This window comes from Tursiops truncatus, chromosome 16, assembly GCF_011762595.2.
Source record: "Tursiops truncatus isolate mTurTru1 chromosome 16, mTurTru1.mat.Y, whole genome shotgun sequence".
NCBI lineage: Eukaryota > Metazoa > Chordata > Mammalia > Artiodactyla > Delphinidae > Tursiops > Tursiops truncatus.
Window position 1 is genome coordinate 27,753,989 of NC_047049.1, and position 23,521 is coordinate 27,777,509.

At 38.7% G+C, this 23,521-nt stretch overlaps 2 protein-coding genes across 13 annotated transcripts in view; both read left to right on the plus strand.

The window, feature by feature from the left end:
• The window catches only part of CHUK (component of inhibitor of nuclear factor kappa B kinase complex), a 35,519-nt gene extending 21,398 nt beyond the window's left edge, over positions 1-14,121 (plus strand). For 3 of the 9 annotated variants that reach the window (XM_033842092.2, XM_019939822.3, XM_004320955.4), the window contains 8 exons: positions 924-985; positions 1,938-2,047; positions 2,714-2,763; positions 8,439-8,535; positions 8,828-8,975; positions 9,926-10,056; positions 12,040-12,139; positions 12,884-14,121. In XM_033842092.2, the coding sequence (XP_033697983.1) occupies positions 924-985; positions 1,938-2,047; positions 2,714-2,763; positions 8,439-8,535; positions 8,828-8,975; positions 9,926-10,056; positions 12,040-12,139; positions 12,884-12,913 (728 nt within the window). In that variant the 3' untranslated portion in view covers positions 12,914-14,121. Of the gene's footprint in view, positions 1-923; positions 986-1,937; positions 2,048-2,713; positions 2,764-8,438; positions 8,536-8,827; positions 8,976-9,925; positions 10,057-10,645; positions 10,881-12,039; positions 12,140-12,883 lie in introns of those variants that run through there. The other 6 variants (XR_004522558.2, XR_002177243.3, XM_033842090.2 and 3 more) reach the window with 4 other exon arrangements.
• Positions 14,122-16,334: 2,213 nt separating this feature from the next.
• The window catches only part of ERLIN1 (ER lipid raft associated 1), a 37,149-nt gene continuing 29,962 nt past the window's right edge, over positions 16,335-23,521 (plus strand). Inside the window, exons 1-3 of one of the 4 annotated variants that reach the window (XM_073793701.1) lie at positions 16,335-16,657; positions 18,689-18,770; positions 23,148-23,194. In XM_073793701.1, coding sequence (XP_073649802.1) covers positions 16,479-16,657; positions 18,689-18,770; positions 23,148-23,194 — 308 coding nt within the window. In that variant the 5' untranslated portion in view covers positions 16,335-16,478. The remainder of the gene's footprint in view (positions 16,658-18,688; positions 18,771-23,147; positions 23,195-23,521) is intronic. The other 3 variants (XM_033842095.2, XM_019939813.3, XM_019939815.3) reach the window with 3 other exon arrangements.

Below are 23,521 nucleotides of genomic sequence, written 5' to 3' on the forward strand. Positions count from 1 at the left end.
ATGGCAAAACATTATAATTCTTTTATCAAATTATCTTTGACTTGTCAGTTGTATATCTTATACTGCTGTTTAAAAAGAGTGATGTAGCCCTATGTGTGCTGATGTTAAAAGATCACTTAGGTCTTTAACGGCAGCAATGTTTTAAGTTGGGGAAAAAAGCAAAGAAGGAAAAGTATATAGAGATGGTCCCATTTGTGAGAGAAAAGGATATGTGTCTATGTTAGAAATGACTAACAAAGGGATCCCTGAGGGTGGAGGATGGATGGGAAGAGAGAGACTTTTCTTTTTATACCCCAATATAGTATTTGATTTTTTAAGAAGATCATGTTCATGTATTACTTTTAAAATGTTCTTTCTTTTTTTTTTTTAAAGAGAAAATCATCTGTGTTGGCTTCCTAGGGTTGCCATAACAAATTGCTATAAACTGCGTGGCTTAAAACAACAGAAATTTATCATTTCACAGTTTCAGAGGCTTGAAGTCCAGAATCAATGTGTTGGCAGGGCTGTGCTCTCTCTGAAACCTGTGGAGAAGAATCCTTCCTTGATTCTTCCTAGTTTCTGATGGTTTGCCAGCAATCCTTGGCATTCCTTGTCTTGCAGCTGTAGCACTTAAATCTCTGCCTCTGTTGTCAAATGGAGCTTTCCCTTCATGTGTCTGTGTCTGTGTCTCTTCTCCTCTTCTTCTAGGGACACTAGTCATACTGGATTGAGTCCATCTTAATTTAGCTAATTGCATCTGCAGTGACTCTATTTCCAAATAAGGTCAAATTCTGAGGTACTGAGTTAGGACTTCAGCTATCTTTTGGGGGGGAACAATTCAACTCATAACTCTGTTTTTGATGTTGATATGGCAAGGAGATGGGTAGGTCAGTAATTAAAGCTATGGCTGTTTCTGAGATAACCAATTAAGACTTTTTTTTTAGCCTCAGAAAAAATGTTAAAAGCATGGAAAGAAATGGAAGAAAAGGCTATCCACTATGCTGAGGTAAAATCATTGAGCTCACTTTGTGTGCTTATTAATTCCTGAGGTCTTCCTTAGAAACTGTCTTTGTAGAGTATTTTTCATGTCATTCCTGAATATCAGCTAAATATCTAGTCGATACTTTGTATATATAGAGGGAAGTACCATAGTGGATGAAAACCAAGGCTTTGGGCAAAAGAGACTAAATTGAAGTCGCACTGAGCTTCAGTTTCCATATGATATTATAGAGACTGTACCTTTTTTTAATAGGGTTATACAGATTAAATGGGAGTGAATAACAGATGGTAGTTATCACTGTTATTTTTATGACTGGTTTAGATAGGATGGCTGGACATCCTGGTTTACCTGGGACAGTTTCAGTTTATACCTGTCTTGCCATAATTATCAATAATACTCTCAAAATTATGCTAGTTTGGACAATAAATTATATGGTCACACTAGGTATAAATCATTCTCTAGGTGGCAGATTCCTTCCTTACCCAGTACATCTGTCTGTGGTCCCACTAAGTTGTTGCTCTTCTTGATGCCAGCACTTCCCTGAGGACATGGGTGGGGCAGTTGGTATCCTGGGTTGGGGAATCCCATGTCTTTATCTTTCTGCATCCTTATTCAAGGCAGTTGGGAACAAGAGGCAATGAAAATCATAGAACTGAGATGCAGTGGTTTTGATGGCCACTTTTTCTTGTTAGTGACACTTCTATCTTTTTGCTTCTCAAGAGGAAAAAGAAAATGCTAGTAGTCTACTGTTGTCAGGAGAGAAAAGAGAGAAGCCTAGGAATAAGTTGGTGCTCATGTGAAAATTACATGTCATAATCCGAAAGATAAAAAGGCTTCACCAAAATCAGTGTTTTACATTAAATCACTTAGTTCTGTTACTGCAGCAAGTCATTCTCTGAGTTCTTTGTGTTGTGTGGTGGTGAGCCTGTCATTTCTTTTGTGTTTCATCATATTTTAGGTGGGTGTCATTGGATACCTGGAGGATCAGATCATGTCCCTGCACACTGAAATCATGGAGCTACAGAAGAGCCCCTATGGACGACGTCAGGGAGACTTGATGGAATCTCTGTAAGGGTGAACTCATGTTGTTGGTGTTGGTGTCTGTAATTTTTGGTAGCAGATTATTCGTTCTTTGTATTTCTGGCAGATTAAGTCTATATGTGATTCTTTTCTACAGTTTTCCTTTCCCCAAATATATTGGCATCATATTTAAAAAGGAAGTTCTTTCTTAGTCACAGGAAATTTTGGAAATAACTCTTTGGGTTGACCTTTGCTTTTTAAATCAAAGCATCTTTTCATATGAGTGTTAAGAAATTTTCAAGTATTCTAAATTACAAACTATTTCCCTATTTACCATACTTCTGGTTCAAGGAAGATATTGTCTATTAGATTCCCTAAATAAGGTTAACCTCCTAAGTGTTTTGATTAGAAACTTGAGATTTTTTTCTCTAATCACAGGTCATAATTTTTTCCCATTTAAGTGTTTCTGGTGCAAGGATATTATATATGTGATAGTAGATCAGAGCAGATATGAAGTATTAATATATTAAACTTTGCATCTTAAGATCTTGCTTATTACCCAGTGAAATGCTCTGTAAAATATTCATTGGCAATATGTACTTGCTTTAAAATGAGATCATTACTCTATTCAAATAATGTTGTTCATTTCAAGTTGGAGATTATTAAAGTCATTAAACTATCTTCACATATAGAACCTTTTTTTTTCTTTCATAGGGAACAGCGTGCCATTGATCTATATAAGCAGTTAAAGCACAGACCTTCAGGTAAGACAATTTTTCACAGTACACAAAGGCATTTTAGGAAACCATCACTAGCAAATCTAGGAGACTGGATTTTAAATAAGCTGCAGAATAAATTCCAGTTTTGGTATTGCCATTGAGATGTTTATGGTACAACAGCTTTTAAGTTTGTGAGAATTTAAGAAATTAGGAAGGCAAAGTAAGAAAATTGAAAGAGAAAAAACTTTAAAAGGAAGTGAAAGAAACGAATGAAAGAGAAAAAAGGAACTCAAAGAAGGGAAAGAGGAAGCAAGAAAATGTGTGGAAAGACGGGAAAAAATAAGTGCTGCTTAAAATTAAAGAGATTGGAAAGAATTTGATACTGTGGGTTCAGGTGTGGAATGGGCAGAGGGATGCCCATGTGCTAGGCCAAAGCATTTACTTTGAAAATGATGCCTTCATCTGCATGTGGTCGCTGATTGCTTATTTCATTGGCAAAACAATTCTGTTGAACATCTGCTGAATACAGAGCATGTTCTGCTGGAAAGAGCACTGGATTGAGAATCGGAAGGCTTGAATTCTAGATAGGGCACTTTACTGACCAAGTGACCTCAGGCAAATAACCTTTTCTCCCTGTATCTCATTTCCCTCTTCTGCAAAATGGGGTTGAAACCTAGCTTTCCTAACTCAGTGACTGTATGTGGCAATGTATTTGAGAGGATGTTTGTGAAAGTGCTTTGAAAACTATAAAGTATTATGTATGTGCAAGATATTATCCTTCAGTTAAAAACTGATTTGTTTTGAAGGGTTATAGAAGAAATAAAAGGTGAAGTCTGTGCCCTAATTTGCTATATACTGAAATTTAAAAAAAACAAACAAAACCCATAAGTTTTACACCTTAAAATTTACAAACACATGCAAATTAATATACATCTTAAATTGTATTTAACAAATATCAAAATTTCCTCTATGTTGGTTTTTATTGTAGTGGAATTTGTTCAGTTAATTTCTACATTTATGAGGTACTATACAATAGGCATCTAACCCTGACTGGAGGTCAGGGTTGGTTAGAGGAGGTTTCCTGCAGGAGATGATATCTGAGATGAGCCTTAAAGGATAAGTAGCAGTAGCTCGGTGAAAGGAGGTAGGCTCTTGCATATATAAGTATAATGGGTAAAGACATATACATGTAACAGCATGTTTGAGGAGATGCAGCGTGACTGGATTGTAGTTTCAGAAGGAGAGATGTGGCTGGATAATAAAGGATTTGGTATGTCATAGTAACGATTTTGGATTTCATCATGTTGGCAAAGAGAAACCCTAAAAAGTTTTAAGCAGGGGAATGACATGATCAGATTAGCATTTTAGAAATACTGCTCTGGTAGCATTGTGGATAATGGATTAAAGGGAGGCTGTGCTAGAGATGCTTATTAGTTATAAGGTTGTTGAAGTAATCATGGCTCAGGATAAGGCGGGTCATTAGCTAAGGCAAAGAGCCTGAACTGTGGCAGTGGGGTGAAGAGGAGGAGGGTAAGGGCAAGAGAGAGATTTAGGAGGTAGAACTGATAGTATTGGGTGATGGATTTAATATGGGTGGTAGGAGATGGGGTAGAGAATCATGGATGCCTGCCAAGTTTCTGGCTAGAGCAGCTGGGTGCATGGTAGGACCACTCACCATAATAGGAAGTATAGGAAAATGACAGACTTAATGGGAAAAGAACATGAGTTCATTTTTGTACATGTTGATGTTAAGGTGTCAGTGAGACATTCAAATAGAGATGTCTAGTAGTATTATATATGTATGTATGTATATATGTATGTATGTATATATGCATGTATATATGAACACACATACATATACATGCATACACACACACACACACACACACACAGACGTGTACATATATATATGGATTTAGTAGAGAAGTCCAGGCTAGGTATTTAGCTATTTTGAGAGTAATCAGCCATAGGAATAAAGTGATCATCTTGAAAAAGTATGTTGAATAAGAAAACCAAGGATGGAATCATAGGGAATACCAACATTCAAGAAATGGCTAGAAGCAGAAGAGCCTACAAATATTGAGAAATGGCTCAAATATGTAGCAGGAATGATATTGGAATAGGACAGAGAGAGTTTCAAGAAGAAAGTGATCAGTAGGGTGAAATGCTACAGAGATGTGGGTAATAAAAATGATAATGAAAATATTCACTGGACTTAGTAGTTTGGATATCATTGGTGATCCTGGTAAAATAATGGCCTTTTGGGAACAGAAATCAGATTATAGTTGGCTGAGGAGGGAGCGGGACAGGAGGGAATGGAGAAGTCAGTCTAGATCAGCAATTCTCAAAGTGTGGCTCATGAACCCCTGAGGATTCCTGAAACCTTTTCAGAGGAGTCAGTGAGGTCAAAACTGTTTTCATAATACTAGGATGTTATTTGCCTTTTTTACTATATTGACATTTTCACTGATGCTGCAAAAGCATTGGTGGGTAAACAGCTTGCACCTTGCTTAGCATGAATGAAGGCATGAGCACCAAAGTATGCTAGTAGTCATTGATTTTCACTAACATGCATTCATAGTTTTAAAAAAATACCAGTTTTATTTAAGAGTGTCCTTGGTAAAGCAGTAAAATTTCTATTTAAATCTCAACCCTTGAGTATATGTCTTTTTAATATTCTGTGTGATAAAATGGGAAGTATTCATAAAGTGCTTCTGCTACATACTGAGGTATGATGGTTGTCTTAAGGAAAACCACTTCAGTGGTTGTTTACATTGCTGTTGACCAGCCTCTTCTTTAATGGAACAACATTTTTACTTGGAACAATGACTGTCAGAAAAACTACGGTTATTCAGATTTGGTTATGAGGCAGATATTTTCTAAAAATTAATGGATCATACCTATCACTTGAAGGAAAAAAGCCAACAATATTGTCAGTGATAAAATTCCATGTTTCCAGCAAAAAATTAAAATGTAGGAAAATGTCTATCCATCAGCTGAAATTTGTCAGCTTCCCAATACTTAAATGCTTTTCTGATAAGATTGGTGGTGATATTAAAAAGATTTGCAAAAATTTAAAACAATGCCAATGCTCTCACTAAATTTTGAGGGGGAAATACAGTTATTTTGAATACAAATGTATTAATAGGTGAGTTTATTGTTATTTTTAAATGAATAAATTAATATTTTTGTATTTCTCAGTTTAATTCCTGAAGAACACTTTGGAGTTGTTAAGAATTTTTGAGTGTAGGTGTCCTGAGACCAGTAAGTTTGAGAACTGGTTATCTAGGCTATTCTTTCCAGAAGCTTGGCTGTTAAGGAAAGAAGAGAGGTGAGCAGCTAGGAGGAGATGAAGAATCAAGGGAGGTCAGTTTTCAGAAGAAAGACTTGAGCTTATTTATGTGCTTGGGGCCAAAAGCCTGTGGAGAGGGAAGTCTCTGAACAAGTTTGAGAGGCTGACTCCAGAGAATAGTAGGAGGTGTTGGGCTTGTTGCCACTGATAATTGCCGGGGGGGGATGTGTGTGGATACAGACACTTATGTGGGTATAGGGGTTGGAAGGTGAGGATCTTACTGCTTTATGTCCTCCTATCCCGAAGTAAGAAGTGGGTTTATCTGTAATTGAAGAGGTGTGACGTCGTAGATTTAAGGAGTATGCTAAAGATTTTTGAAAGCTGGTGTGTGCAATGGCAGATGTTGCTGATCCAAGACATTTATTAAGAATCCAGAGCAGGGCTTCCCTGGTGGTGCAGTGGTTGAGAGTCCGCCTGCCGATGCAGGGGACACGGGTTCGTGCCCCGGTCCGGGAAGATCCCACATCCCGTGGAGCGGCTGGGCCCGTGAGCCGTGGCCACTGAGCCTGCGCGTCCGGAGCCTGTGCTCCGCAATGGGAGAGGCCACAACAGTGAGAGGCCCGCATACCGCAAAAAAAAAAAGAATCCAGAGCAGAAGTGAAACCCTGTGAATTAGTAGTTACAACAGAGAGAATGATAGTACAATTTTTTTGTTGGTAGTGGTTAGTAGCTTGGATACAGAAACTGATAGAGCAGGTGGTTAGACTGATGTAGGGTTAGGATCTTGCTGACAAGAGGACAGAAAAGTTGAAGATATTGACAAAAAAGTGATGTAAGTGATAAAGTTGTGGTTAGAGTAAAATATTGAAATTTAAGATTTCAAATAGAGCAAGGCTAATTTTTTTTTTCTTTAATCGATATTCATTACTCTCTTCTGGCCAATGAATCAGATTTTGCAGATGAAGATATATAAAATTCCATCCATTGACTCAGTGGATTAACTTTCCACAGTCATTGATAACATTTGTTTGGATTATTTTTATAAAAACTTTGCAGTAGCCATGCATATCAGCATATCACAGGGCCTAGAAATAAACTTGCTATCCAGATAGCTTCTTTGAACTGATAGTCACCTTGAGTGACAAACTAGTTGTGACAAGAAGTTTTGTCTATTGTTGGGGCTTATGTAATCACACTTGAGGTATAGTTTTTGGTGTCTTTTCCGGTTTAGAGTTGCCTTGAGACTTTTGTTCAGCTGAAAATGGTGAAAACCAACTTTCTTCATTCTTTATGTTGGAGTAGGTTAAAGTTCTAAGGTCTTTGACCATCTAAAAGAGCTAGTTATATGGGAAAGCTGTTGGGCCTAGCCCGTGGGATTTATGAAGAAGTGCTGTTTGGAGAGGAGCCTTTTTGGAGTCTCTGTATCTGGTTGTTGTTGAGGGAGAGACAAAGAAAAAGATGTGTGGGGAATCAAGTTGAGTGCTAGGTGAAGTCTTTGCAGTGCTAACAAAGGACAACTTTTTTTAAACCTCTTTCGATACTCCATTCATAGTAAAATGTGGGTAACAACAGTAGCCATCTCACAGGACTCCTGTGAGGGTTAAATGAGAAAATTTTAAGTAGAGAATAGCAAATAATAATAATAATAGTTTTGCATTTGAGACTAATTATTGTCCGGGGAAATACCAGCATGATCCATGAGCAACCTTCCAATGTTTTAAAATTTAAATAACCATTTTCTGAAATATTACAATTAATTGTAGTTGTTTGTTTGTTTTTTAAATGAGATGGCATCTATAACGGTAGAACCTACTCACTGTGACCACACAGCCATCCCATTTGAGGACATTTGTCAACTGCCAGTTTGCTTTAAGATTTCATACTACCCTCAAACTGAATTTTCAAGGTGTCTACAGGTCCTTTTATTAGTGCATCAGATTTGGCTTAAGTTGGTCAGCTTTTTTCAACGTTTTCATGGGTATAAACAGATGGCTAAACATGAAATTCCAAGCAAGCCTAGCTGGGATTCCTTCCTTTAAGTCAGTGAAAGTTTGATGAATTGTCTTACTGCTTCTAAACAAATTATGTTAATCATCCAAGAAAAAATGATCTCTTGTCCAGAAAGCTGCATATGTGTCTGGGGCTCGGGTTAGTATGGGTTAAGGTAGCCAAGATGATTCTTCTTATAACTGAAGATACAGTGATAAATCTATATATACATTATATACACACAAACACACAGACTTCATTTTTAGTTATATGATTATCTATAGATATATAATCTTAAAATCTTTTATCTTAATTTAGCTTTGAAATTAAATGGAGATGTTAATTAAAACTAGTTTCAGATTTTTAGGAATTTTTTGTTTGGAGGCTGATATGTTCACGCAGAAGAGAGGTTATACCTACTGACTGAGATCTTTTATAGATCACTCCTACAGCGACAGCACGGAGATGGTGAAAATCATTGTGCATACTGTGCAGAGTCAGGATCGGGTTCTCAAGGAGCTGTTCGGTCATTTGAGGTAGAAATATTGTTTTCCTTACTGTTGAAAAGCCAGGATACTTTTATCATGTTCCTTTCAAAGTGTAATACCCTTTTCTGGTAAATATACTAGAACCAGGAAGAGTACTGGCAGTACGTTGGGAACCCTGACCACAGCTGCATGCATTTATGTGTCCTGTTTGTGTGCATTGCTTTGCAGATCAGTCATTAAATCTATGCTGATTGTGATTCATTCCCCCAGCTGGGTTTGGGAGTATGGGGTACAGTCTTGGGGGATGTATAAATGTCTGACACAGATTTTACCTCTCCAGCAAGTTGTTGGGCTGTAAGCAGAAGATTATTGATCTACTGCCCAAGGTGGAAATGGCCCTCAGTAACATCAAAGAAGCTGACAATACTGTCATGTTTATGCAGGGAAAGAGGCAGAAAGAAATATGGCATCTCCTTAAAATTGCCTGTGTAAGTAATTTTTAATGAATTATGTAATATGACATTGATTTGCTGTTACTCCCTGCAAAAGGGATTTTTATCAGCATGATCTGTGTCCTCTTGAAGACATGTGTTTTTTTTTTTTTACATCTTTATTGGAGTATAATTGCTTTACAATGGTGTGTTAGTTTCTGCTTTATAACAAAGTGAATCAGTTATACATATACATATGTTCCCATATCTCTTCCCTCTTGCGTCTCCCTCCCTCCCCCTCCCTATCCCACCCCGCCAGGCGGTCACAGAGCACGGAGCTGATCTCCCTGTGCTATGCAGCTGCTTCCCACTAGCTATCTACCTTATGTTTGGTAGTGTATATATGTCCATGCCTCTTCCTCGCTTTGTCACAGCTTACCCTTCCCCCTCCCCATATCCTCAAGTCCATTCTCTAGTAGGTCTGTGTCTTTATTCCTGTCTTATCCCTAGGTTCTTCATGACCCTTTTTTTTTTTTTCTTAAATTCCATATATAAGGACATGTGTATTTTATGTTGGGTTGATGCTCATGTTCTTTGCTTGCTGTCTCCCTAGCAATTCTGATACAGGACTTCATGATCATCTTTCATTCTCTCTCTCCTTTCCGGTTTCCTGTTTTTATACTCCTCTCAACCCTAGACCACTGTGGTATCCCAACCCAATTTGGGGGTAGCTGTGCCTGACTAGATTAAAAAAACTAGTCCTTTGTTCAACTGGAGATTTTTTTTTCCAACTAAAGTAGAATAGAAGGATAGATACATTTAGTTTTAGTCAATGAAGAAAGGGGTCAAGGACAGGATAGTTAGTAGGGGTGTGTAAGAGTAGAGACAAATTTATACAGAAATAGTCTGGTTATGCATAAAAGTAGTGATAGAAATGTTAAGTCTTAGGAATATGAATGTGTGGAGGTGCTTGCCTATAATCTTTTTTTTTTTTTTTTTTCCTTCAGACACAGAGCTCTGCTCGGTCCCTTGTAGGATCCAGTCTAGAAGGTGTAACCCCTCAGGCATCAGCATGGCTGCCCACAACTTCAGCAGAACGTGAACATCCTCTGTCATGCGTGGTAACTCCTCAAGATGGGTGGGTTCACTTTGTTAAAATAGATAGTTGTATTTTCAAGAGCAGTGGTAGGAATGAGGCAGTAGAGTGCAGTGGTTAAGACATATTCTTCACTGCCTTATAGACCAGGATTGAATCCTGATTGTCTCTTTGTAATAACCTTATACAGTTAACTTGACTCTTTTAATGTTCACATTTCCTTACCTGTAAAATGGGAAGTGTTGTGAAAATTCAGCTAGACAGTGTATATAAAATGCTGGGGAAGTGAATCTTCAGCAAATGTTACTTCTTATTAGCTCAGTCCAGGTTCTAAGTTCTTTATCTGTTATTGGCTTATCAAATCTTTTAGCCAAACTATATTCCTCACTTAACCATTTATCTCTGAGAAATTATGCTATCTTTTTGAAGTTATTATTTTAGGGCCCTTGATCAACCCTCTAATGGAATTGAGTTTAATCTACTCATTTTATAACTTAGTATTTCTAAAATGACTTTTTTCAGTGCCTTAAATCATTTTTGCAAATAACTCGTTTGAAGTCCTATATTTTCTTTTAATTCCTACTCTTCTGCTAAAAGCTGAATGACTATCCATTTCTGTTATTTTTCTCAGCATAAGATGTGCCGTATCCAGAGCCATTGGCTCTTTGCTAGCTTGTGTATTGTCACTTTTCTCACAACTCATGGAGACCTCTACAATACCAGCATTTCCTGGAAGCTCTGCTCATAATTAGTTTTGCAGAGGTGCAGCCATGTAACATCACTGCTCAGGAGGTCATGCAGTTGCCCATTCTGTACTCTGCTTTTATGAGAGAAAAGCACATGGCAGGAAGGCAAGCTGATACCAGGTATTTTATCTTCTTAAAGAAAGCAAGCTCCAGGGTATATCTCGGGGCCATTATACATTTGGCCCGATGTAATACATCCACAGCTACAGCATAGGCTATAATTAATTATATGGACTTGAGGAAATATTCCATTAATCAGAATTGACACAAATAAAATTTAATACCTTTTTGCTTTCATTAAAGGCATGTAGGTTTATTAGGGGATGCAAATGGTTGCAAATGTTACCTCTGTACAAGTGATTTTCAATGTGAGGTTGTGGTTGTTTGCAAAAGTATATTCAACAGGAATTTTTAAATACATTTTCCAGTAGGAATACATTATAAAGGAAAACTTCAAATGTACCCGCGGTACTTAACCACCAAGGATTGGGAACTGTTGGCCTCAGTTTTTCTATCTGTTGAATAAGCTGGATGAGAATTTAGTTCTAAGCTAATAATGACTATCTTCCATGGCTTAGAACTGATTCTAGTCGGGTAGGGACTGAGGGTTAGTAAAAGGTAAGGATGGAGGCCATATGGAAGAGGGAAGTGTAGAAGGTGGAAACCAAATTCAGGATTTCCTTCAAATACAAACTTCAGGGATACTTCTTGGTTCTGGGCAGCTCCCCTGTCACAGGTTTCTTCTGCTGTCCTCAGGAATCAGCTTGCTTGTTTGCTTTCTCATTGCTGTCATCTGTATTTTCCAAACAGTTTTTTTCACCTTCCCTGATATTTGCAGAAAAGATTGTACTTTTGTATCTCCTCCCCTACATGTGTATCTCTGAAGTAAGCATGCTGATGTTTTTTACTACTTATAAGGAAAGGGAAATGTTTCAGAAACAAAGAGATCTTTCATCTAGCTGTGCCACAGGATCTCTCTTTTTTTCCCCCCAGTGAGCATTTTCAGGGGGAAAAAGTTGTATATAAGTGCCACTTATATTTCAGAGGAAAATCAGATTGCAGTTATAGTGGACTCACTATTATTAGAGCTGGGCAGAGGCAGCAGCTTGGAGTAACAGGACTCTTGCCTGTGGGTGGGAGGGATGAGGAAACTGAAGACTACAGGAATCAGCTGCATTGGGTTGCAGGGTTGCAGTGTTGTCGGAAGGGCAGAATCATCCTGACCCTGAAGACCAGAAAATAGAGGAAATTCGTATGCCTCTTTGCTTTCATTCCACAGGGAGACTTTAGCACAAATAATAGAAGAAAATTTGAACTGTCTTGGCCATTTAAGCACTATTATGCATGAAGTAAATGAGAAACAGGGCAACAGTATGATGGTAAGTTTTATATGGATACGGATGTCTGTTTTAGGTATGTTGGGTGCAAAGGATTTAACTTTCCATGCTAGATTTATCTGGCATTTGGGATGCAGATGGGGAATAGAACTCAGAGGAAAGAGCATTTGAGGAATGCTTGATCTCAACTCCCCATCTTCTCTTATTCATGGATATACTAGGATTATGTCATCAGTTATCTTCAACAATAGCATTTTTGGTCAAGTTAAATGAGTAGTGAGCTTTCTTTGCAGTGTGACCACTGAAATCGAATGGTTTGTACTTTTTGCTTCAGCAATCAATTTTCTCCAATAAGATTGGACATGATTTGTACTGTAATTCAAATATAGTAACTGCTGTATGCAAAATGAATGTTAATATGGTTATAATTTATAGAAGTGTTTATATGAAGATTTGGTTACTGTGAATTATTGATTTGTTAAAACTTGGAGAAATTACAATAAAATGTTTACTGGATTAACTTTCACTACATTTAGTCTTGATGTTAATTCTTTGTTATTTCCTCTTTAATTATTTGCTTCAAATATTTATAAAAACTCTGAAATTTTTTTTTAGTTAGCAGAAAAGGTAAACTAAACTCTTTAATTGCAACTTATTTGTACTTTTGGTTTTTCAACTTTTGATTATAAAATGTCCAAATATACAGAAAACTTGCAGAAATGAACACCCATATACCTACCACTTTTAGTCAATATCTAATTGTATCTTTTTCATGCCTGGTTTTAGAATCTTGATTGGAGTTGGTTAACAGAATGACTTGCCACTTACTGACCCAAACGTATGAAGTTGTTGCTGCAAATGTTGGAAATTTGTTTTTCTCTTATGAAACCATTCTTCAGACACCCATCAATGGAAGAAATGACTATGATCAGAAACTACACATGATTTCACAGTGCAATATTTTGACTGGGTAATTTTAACCTCTGAACAGACAGAATTTAATGACTCAGTGGACTTGTTTAAATACTACAGCTACTTAGGAGCATCGTTGGGATCCATTTGTCTTCAAACTTGATAAAACATTACTTATTTAACTTGACTATCTTTCAACATTTCACTTTTGGGCATAAGGCCAAAGTAATGTATACAGAGAAGAAAATCTCAACTAACATGTATTCTAAGTAAAAATTGTTTGCCTGTGTTTCTGTGGAAGAGACTGTTTGCAAGTAGAATTGTACTTCTTGAAGAATAAACCCTACCTCCTTGTGTTGCACTCAACAGTGCTTTTCCCGGCATCATAAGGAGTTAGTTTAATCCCATTTTCAATTTCAATCCCAAATGCACATTTGACTGTATCCCTTTCCTACAGAAGGGATTGTGCATCTGTGCCTTTAATACCAGTTGATTCTTTCAAATCTTGTTAAGTGTGCTATGTGTATATGTATTTAAGATGTACATTTAATAATATCAGAGAAAAGATGCCTGTTAATTTATAATGTATTTGAAAGCTTATCTATGTTTTCATTTGTATAAATGGGTCTTTTGTTTAAGGAATCTTTCATGTCTTGTCATATAAATTTATAAAGGTCTGTACTCCCGATCTGTAATTCCAAAATGCAAAAAGCTCTGATAACAAGGTTTTTCATAAGTTTGGTGACAGAATTCACCTGCTTGCACATCCAACGTGAACTGACATTGAATCTATCCCATTTAGTGTGAATATTCTTTTTTTTTTTTTTTTTTTTGCTGTAGAAATATTAACGTGTTTGCTTGTTTGGGGGTAGGGTGCTGCCACAGACCCTGCCTGGGGTTTATGTAGTATGGCATATGCACTGAATTACCTTTCTAAAAATCTGAAAATTTCATAATTCTGAAACACCTGGCCCCAAGGGTTTCAGATAAAGGATTGTGGGTCTATCATCTGTTAAATAATTTAGAAGGTGTTACTTGTTTAAAGAAAAATGTGAAATTCTTTTGTATTTTAGACAGTTTTTCACTTTGTGTATTAAATAATTTTTAAATTACTTTTTGAACCTCTATTCACTAAAATCAGATTATAATAATTGAATATGCTTTGGGAAAATGTGAAGATTCTGTGAAGCAGCGTTGGAGCACAGAATAACATAATGGGCTCTCAGTGTACTTTCCTTAGGAATGAAACAGGACTTATGGTAAAGACAGTATTGGGTAGCTTCTTTAATATACTCTTTTCTCCTGAGATGTCCTATCAACACTATCCATGTCTAAAAACTGTGCTCATACCTTGCCCTATAAACTGCTGTCTTAGTTACACCATCCCCATTTTTGCTAGTAGTGTCATTTTCCCAGTCATCTAAGTTTGAGACCTTGGGGTCGTCTTCTCCTAACTCTAGTCATCTGGTACTGCTGTTTCTCTGAATATGGACATTCTGACTACCAGCCGTTAAAATAGGCAGTCTCTCTCTTGCTTCTCCAGTTCTAGAAGGTTTTAATCAATAAACATTTATTGGGTACCTATTGCTTGGAAGATATTGAGCAAAATGGGAAGATCAGAAAAGTTAACACAGGCAGTACAATAAGAATGTTTATGTGGAATGAAATTATTGTTAAAGGATTTTTTAAATGACCATGTGTTTTTCTAAATATCATTGTAATAACTGATAAAAGATCTGGTAGAGGGTGGGACCATATTTATGGTTTGTGGCTGATATGATCTCAGGCTAGCCTGATCTGTGTGATACGTAAGGGCAAGTGGTGTGAGTCAGAACGGTCTTTCATAGTGCGAGCACCTCAAATTTGCTTATGATACATGAGTTGAACACTTTATTGGCTGACAACTTTTCAGAGTTAAGTGTCAGTTGTGCATTATATCCATTTCATTCCCTAATTCAAGCAATATTATGAAAAACTAAGAGAATCCATCCAGAAAACAGAGGCCGGACAAGTTATTTTTTATTCTCTTTGCTTTTTATCAGTTAAAATAGCTAAGCTCTGCAAATAACATTTATCTGGTACAGACACGGTCCCATACATTCCTAGTAGAAGTCAAATGAATGATACAGGTAAGTGCATTTATTGAAGGGAGAAGGTACAGTGGTCTGGGAGGGCTTCCTTTAAAGAAGATTTTAATTGATTCTATTTACCTCTTACCATTTCCACTGTTACTACCATGGTAACCTTGGGCCTGCAGTTTCCTAACAACTTGGCTTCCCTGTCTCCTGTCTCCACTCTAAGCCATTTTGTAGACTCACTGGCCCTAAGGTACTGCTTTCCCATACTTCCCTGCCCAAGAGGTTACAGAGCCCTCCAACCTTATTCTACCTTGTCCAGTTGTGGTCCCACTGCTAGCCTTTCAAGGCTTACACCATTACTGCCCAACCTCTTCTAACATGCTGCCCTTATTTCCTTTGTATCCATCTTTCTTACTCCCATCTACTCTTTCACTTTGTCCTTTCTGTTTCCGGTAATACATGCAGATAATGCATAATTTAAAAGAACAGAAAAATATGTAGTGAAAAGAAAGTCTGTCTCTATTCTCTAGCCATCCAGTTTTCCCTCCCTACAGAAAAAGTGCATTCGAGCCTTTCAAAATCTGGGCCTAGCCTAGCATCCCACTCCTTTCCATCACACAGGCTTCAAGGAAGCTCAAATGCTCATTGTCTTCAATCTTCCCGGAGGACCCTCCAACACACACCCACGTTTACTGCTTATTAGTTTATTCTGTTCTTATTGCTTGGATGGCTTTCATAAAGCCCTCCCTGCATCAGCATTCTGGCACGTTAATAGGTGACTGCACAAGAACACGCTGACCAGTCCCTTGTCTCAGAGGCCCTCTCCGTTCCTCTGCCTCCTTCCTTGCTCCACATTGCCGATTTCCCGTCTCTTCCGGAGCAGGAAACCAGCAGTACACAGTAGAGAGCCCACGTACCTTCGCGCGAGATAGCTCGGCGGGCGGCGGCAAGAATTTTGTCCCGTCCGCTCCCCGTCTCTAGTCGCGGGGCAAGCGCAGCGTCGGTGTGCGTGTCTGCGCAGCCGCAGTGCCCCGCGGGTGGGCGGGGCCGGCTCTTGGCCGCGGTTGGTGCGGCCCGGGTGGAGACTTCACGTGCACGCGGGGGGCGGTGCGTCACTGATCGGTGGGGCGCGGCCGAGGGGTCGGCGTCCGTCCGGGGTCTGCGGCTGGCCCCCTTCTCAGTTAATGCTTTCCCCTGGGCGGGGAGGAGCGGCTGTTGGGAGTGGGGGTGGGGGGGTGTCAAGACGCTCACCGAGCAGGGGCGACCCACGGGCCGGCTCGCGCGGAGGGGTTGGCGACGGGGAAGCGGGCTCTGCGAGGAGGGAAAGAGGCACAGGACTCCTCAGCTCGGCCTGCGGGAGGGGTCCAGGTCGCGGCAGGGCGAGGTGGAAAATGGAAGGTGGGCCTGTCACTCACGGGGCTGGGGCCCCGTTCCTTCCTCATCCAGGAGGAACTAGGATGAATATGACTCAAGCACGCGTTCTGGTGGCTGGAGTGGTGGGTCTGGTGGTTGTCCTCCTCTACGCCTCCATCCACAAGATCGAGGAAGGACACCTGGCCGTGTACTACAGGTGAGCGGCACGTGCAGTCAGCTCAGGTTCTAGAGCAGGTAGAAGGGAGGCTCCCATTAGAGTCTAGGAAGTTGTTCCCTCTGCGGTGTCAGGGAGCTCTTTCCAGTCCTAGGAAGTGACTTTCGTCGCAGCTCTAGGGAGAGTATGGAAGCTGTGGCAGGCTTTTGCAGAGCATCCTCCAGGTGTTGGACAGTTTCAGTGCTATGTACATTGTGTGCAGAGGTTAAGACTCCCTGCAGTTGTTCCTAGTAGTCAGTAAATTCAGTCATTTGCAGAAAAAAATGAAGGGTGGAAGGCAGTGGTGACTCCACCTGTGGCTGAAGAAATGGATAAATCATTGTTAAATTCCATACAGCTGTACTGGCCATTAGTTGCAGCTGTAGGTGCTATTTAGAAACTCTGGTCCTGTTTGTGGTTGTTTCTTAGATTTTTTTTTTTTTCCTTTAAAAAGTCCTGGTGTCTGGTTTGGGCTTGTAAGGCCATTAAGACCGTGACAGTTGTTAAATTCCTGGACCTTGGGAGACAAACACAGGATTGTGACAGATACATCCTCCTCCCACCTTTCCCTGTCTTTTCAAGTTGTGGAAAGCAGTGGTGTGGAATGTGTTGATCTCTAGCTGAGATGAATAGCTTTTCCTTTAACGTAGTTACCACCTGTTCTTTTGATATAGACAGAGGACAGTTTGGAGAAATTGCGATAACGATGTATTTGAAAGAGCTTCAACTTTTTGCCGGCTTTTGTCATCCCATAAAACCAATATTTCTACTTTTAGATCCATCCTGAGTCTTAGAAACAGTCTTCCCTGTGAAGCACTAATTTCAAATACAATTTTAGTGATATATCTTAGCAGGTGGGGGGTCTGGCATTTAAAAAATGGCAGATTAGTCTGTATTTCCATCTAGTTCAGCATTGTCTTCCTGACAGTAAATCCGAGAACATTTCAAGGTATGGCTCTCAAAAAATTAGGGCTGGACCGCGAACAGTTCATCTTTTATTAGCTATTTGTTATGAATTCTTTGCAAACCTATTTATATTTTCAAGATAGGAAGGTAAGTTATATTAATTGACTATTCATTATGTAAAATAGGACTTCTTTTTTATATTTGCCTCCAAATTACCTCCTTTTTATAACTTGCAAGATGTGCTTTCATGTTTCTCACATTCCGGAATTTGGTGAACAAGTCCACACTTATATCTATTTGTAGTCTTATCCCCTCACCCTTCATCTTTCCGTGCTAATTTGTTGTTGTTGTTGATTTTATAGAGGCTTTATGCCCCCAGTATTTTTTTCTTTGTTCCAAATAAGTTTCTTTTTTGATTTTAAAAAATTGTTTAAATTGTTAATTTACAATGTTGTGTTTCAAGTGTATAGCAAAGTGATTCAGTTATACATATATATATTTATTTATATATATTATTTTTCAGATATTCTATTATAGGTTATTACAAAATATTGAGTATAGTTCCCTGTGCTATACAGAAGGTCCTTGTTGTTTACCTATTTTATATATAGTAGTGTGTATGTTAATCGCCCCCAGCATTTTAATTGCTTTGTAGGTAGATTAAAAGAATCTTGAGCATCAGAAATTTTCTCCTTCCTTGAAAGTTTGTGTTATCTATTTTTTATTCAGCCTGGTGATTAAATGTATTGTGTTTTGATCTGGCTCATGCTATGTACAATTAAAGTACATCAACTGAGAGCCATTCGAATTTTTTTCACAAGTAGTTCTCAAAAGGTTAAAGACCAAAGAGAATCTTTATATCTGAGAGTGGTGCTGGAGACCCAGAGGTATGGTTGGTAGAACTTGTGAAACAAGGTGTAACATGGGCACTTTAATTTGATCTTTTCACTTTTGTAGGTGTGGCAGATATTTTAGGGACCAGCAGTTGTTCATCATTAGTAACTCATATTAGTGAGGCTTTAGTAGATCAATAGCATGAGTAAGAGTGAATATTTATTATAGCATTTTAGATTTGGAAAGAGAATTTCTCTTTTTATAATCTTGTCAAATTGAAACATCTTTTTGCAGGGGAGGAGCTTTACTAACTAGCCCCAGTGGACCAGGCTATCATATCATGTTGCCTTTCATTACTACGTTCAGATCTGTGCAGGTGAGTGATTCCTAGGGAAGCCCCCACACTGGATAGACAGGTGTGAGCGAAACAGTGACCACATTCATGGGTGGAGATAGAATTCCTCATTTCTTAAGCTAATGGTAGTATTTACTTAATTGTAGGAGTTAAAAGTTCAGAGTACAGTTGTCACAGCATAAGTTATGGTTTTGAACCACCTCACTCTCTTGAGGTATATTAGAAGTATGAGCTAGGCGGCTTGGAAGGACTCACTTCTCCCATCTATATAGTGGTATGCAGCAGGTTTTGTGTTGCTGCTGTCAAAATAAAAGCAGGACTTTGAAACACAACTAGAGATATAAACCAGTGATAACTTGGTTTAGAATGGTGTTTGGTTTCCATAGAGGCAAGCTCCTGGGCTACTGTTAACATGGAGGATCTGAATTTTTATACACAGCTTCTCTGCTTCACATTTTTGCCTGGAACATTAAGCATAATTATATGTGGAACATTAGTGAGTGTTCTATTTTGACAGCATCCCAGAATATCTTAAATAAGCGGCTGGTTCTTGAGAACAGACACTTAGTAAATATCTTTTGAGGTAACAACATGACAAAACAGGATTAGATTGTTACTGCTTTTTTTGTGTGTGTGTGTGGTACGCGGGCCTCTCACTGTTGGGGCCTCTCCCGTTGTGGAGCACAGGCTCCAGACGCGCAGGCTCAGCGGCCATAGCCCACGGGCCCAGCCGCTCCGCGGCATGTGGGATCCTCCCGGACCGGGGCACGAACCCGTGTCCCCTGCATCGGCAGGCGGACTCTCAACCACTGCGCCACCAGGGAAGCCCAGATTGTTACTACTTTTGCAGGCACTGTGTGATTATAAATCTTTGGATTCAGAAGTTTGTCTACTCTCCGCTGCTAATTTTTCAGGGCTCGGGAAAATTCAATGTATTTAATCTTGTAATTTAAAGTCTAGGCTTCCTGCTAAGTGAGATTTTCATTATGAATACTTAAATCCTCCAGATTTCCCTCCAATTCCCTTTTAGATGGCTTGGGGCAAGAATTGTGTCTGTTAAAGTGAAGTATAGTGTTCTTCCCCTAGTCAGACTGATTTCCATATTGTTTTCCCATATTTATTTTATTCACTCTTGCCTAGGCTGATGCTATTACCTCTTCTCTCACCATCTCTCTCTTTATGCCTTATTTCCTGTCTAAATCTTGCCAGCCTTTTTAAGGCTCATCACAAATCCTTCTCCTCCTCTTCCATAGCCCTTAAAGTCTGTATTGTAAATTTTGGCCCGTGATCTTATTTCCTTTAATAATGTTGTCTTGTATTGTTCTCTTAAGTTTTTGTGTGAATTTTTTTTTTCCAGAAAGTCTCCAAGCTTCTTGAAGGCAGGGGTCATAACACGTTTATATTTCTGACCTTTCTACTTGTGGTGAAAGTTGTTAAGTTGAGCTGATTTCTCTGGAAGCGGTATGGTGTAGTGAACATGGGGCCAGAAACCTGTAAACTAGGTTCTGGCTCTGGCTCTGCCACTAATTGTTTACATGACTTTGCAGAAATCACTTAACCATTCTAGACTTCAGTTACTCCTCTGTGAAACAAGGGGTTTTATTTGCATGAACCCATCAACAGCTTAAATAGTCTATATTGATGTTATCAATGGCATCATCAGACCCTTAGAGATCAGGGGCTTTTTTAGACCTTGTTCAAAGCCAGGCAGATTTGTCTCTGCCTTCTTGGAGCTTAGTATGTTGAGTCATACTGATGCAGAGATATATAAAAGAGATACAGACAATAAACAAATAGATTTTAGAGTTTAATTACATATATAACAAATACACAGTGTGTGTGTTTATATATTTATGTGTGTGTGTGTGTATTCATACATATGCACACACAAACACATAGAGTGATAAACTGTCATAAAAAATGAAAATGAGGGACTTCCCTGGTGGCGCAGTGGTTGAGAATCCGCCTGCCAATGCAGGGGACACGGGTTCGAGCCCGGTCCGGGAAGATCCCACATGCCGCGGAGCAGCTAAGCCCATGCACTGCAACTACTGAGCCTGCGCTCTAGAGCCCACGAGCCACAACTACTGAGCACGCGTGCCACAACTACTGAAGCCCGCGCACCTAGAGCCCATACTCTGCAACAAGAGAAGCCACTGCAATGAGAAACCTGCGCACTGCAATGAAGAGTAGCCCCCGCTTGCCACAACTAGAGAAAAGCCCGTGCACAGCAACGAAGACCCAACCCAGCCATAAATAAATAAATAAATAAATAAATAATCTTATTAAAAAAGAAGAAATGAAAATGAAATTAGTAAAAAGATTTACTGCTGGAGTCAGTGTGACTAAATAGAAATGGTCTGTCTTTATATGTGAAACTGTAACGTTCTAGGAAAGAATTATATTAATAAAACCCTTTTAAGAAGTTGTTTTCATAAGAATGAGATAAAGAAACTTATTTTTAGGAAGTTTTGGAGCACATTAGAAGACATAGCTTATATAAACAAATGGCTTAACAGACTTGGCATTTGAAAGGAATATTTAAGAAGCATCTTGGGGAAATGTGAGATCCCATATATGATGTAAGAAAAAAAACTTTAGAAAAATATAAAAACCTTCAGCCTTTAAAATATATATTTATATAACAAAACCAAAGACTTTTAAAATAAACTTTCATACTGGGGAAATTTTTGAGGTAATATAAAAGAAGTATAAAAGTACATGAAGATAGGATGTTAAATTGAAGATTTAACATTTGAACTCTTTCCTAGTTCTACTTGGTTTGAAAATTGACTAGAGAATATCCTTTAGGTTTAAATAGGAATGTATATTTAAAGTTGATTTGGAAGTTGAATATGGTGAATGTTTTGAAGGAAATAAAATAAATTGAGCTCACCTCTATCAACTTCCCTCACTCTACCTACATCCTGTCACTAATGTTTACTATCACCCTTTTAACCCCAGACTTAACCTTCTATTCTTTTTCCTCCTGGAATTTTATATGAAACTAGTTATCAGATCCCTTCTCTATTGTATCTCCTGGGTTGAAAGCTTTAAATTTCCATGGCCTTTTCTACATTAACCTAAATAAATTACTACTTTAGCTTCCCAGCTGGTTTTCTTGCCTCCAGATATGATAGATAGTGAGAACCACAACACACATAAGCAAAGGAATGAAGGAAAAGTCCTATTTTTGAAAGGTTTGTTTGTGGCTGTGTATAAGGTGGACTAGGGAGAGCACAAGCCCCCCAGCAAACATTCAGGGCCCTCTGCCTAACATCATCATGTTCTCTTCTCAGAGTTTCACCTCTCATCTATATTGTCCCTTCTGCTCCAGGCAAGCCAACTGCTTCCTGACACCTATACACATAGTTTGTCCTCAACGTTGTGTATTTGAATAGATACGTATTGAATTTAAGATGCTTCTCTGCCTTATCTGTTCTTATTTCTCCTTCTCTAGACTGGGCTTATAAATATTTCACCTCAGAGAGCTTTTCAAATGATTATTTTACTCTATCACTTAATACCTAACAATTCAGTTTATACTCTGTTATTTGTACCTGTTATGGATTGCTTTGTAAGGATTTTATCTCCTGTGTTGGATTGTGAGCTCTTTGGAAACAAGGACCATGCTTCTTTTTTCCATTGTATTCCATAAAATCCTGTGTTGCTGTGGGCTTAATATGGTGCAGTGTGTCCAGAATACACTCATTATGTGCTCTCCTGCTGGAAGCCTTCAAGTGCAATAGGGAGTCATTCTGGATCCGAACCAAGTTGTGACAGGGGCAGAGTAATTAAGTACCAGATGGTTGGTTCACAAGGAGGAAGCAGTGCTGATGGTGGCATTTCTTTTAAAAAGGAAATTGAGAGACTGTCTGAGAAATCTCTAGGACCTGAACTAAAATATTGACTATAGCTTTAGAGGAAAAGGTTGGTGTTGAGCTCAAGGGCCCCTCTGAGTTGAAGACTGCTTGTATGCATATAATAGTTATCTTTTGCCTTCATTGTAACCATTAATATTAGCAGTGGAATCAGAGTTCAGAGTACAAATCCTAGGAGTAGTATCCTTGTGGGTAATCCATGTAGTTTGCAGTCCCAGGCCAGCTCCATGCAAATAAGGGACTGACTGAGAGATTAAACATTGAAACTTTCAGATTGAGTATTGAAGCTTTCCTGGTGCATCTTGACTCAGACATTAACTGTAAAATATTCTGTCTCTTTCATGTCTGCCAGGATACAAAAAGAGATTGCTCTGATAGCTAATTTTTGGGGACTAAAGTTGTAATGGAGCTCTCCTGTACATACCTTTCAGCAGTTCTCTAGAGATTTTACTTTGGGACCAGTGGTTCTTTGATGATATGTGTGCTGAGTATTGATGAGATATTTTTTCCTCCCTAGACAACACTGCAAACTGATGAAGTTAAAAATGTGCCTTGTGGAACAAGGTAAGCGTTCCCCTTGCTTACCAACCTCCCTTTGGTTCAGATGTATTTTCTGTTCATAAGCTGTGATCACTTAAACATCTTTCAAATAGGCATCGTAGTAACCCAGGGGGATTTCTCTTCTGAGCATTATTTGAGAAAAGCCCTGTCTCCAAATAGAACCTTTCCATCTTAGGAGCCATTTTAACTAACAGTAGATAGTTTAAAATGAAATCAGCTTACCTTGTCATCTGTAGTATTAAATGCCATCTAATTTAGAGTTTCTGATTCAGTAGGTCTGGAATGAGACCCGAGAATTTGCATTTCTAGTAGAAGTCCCAGGTGATCCTG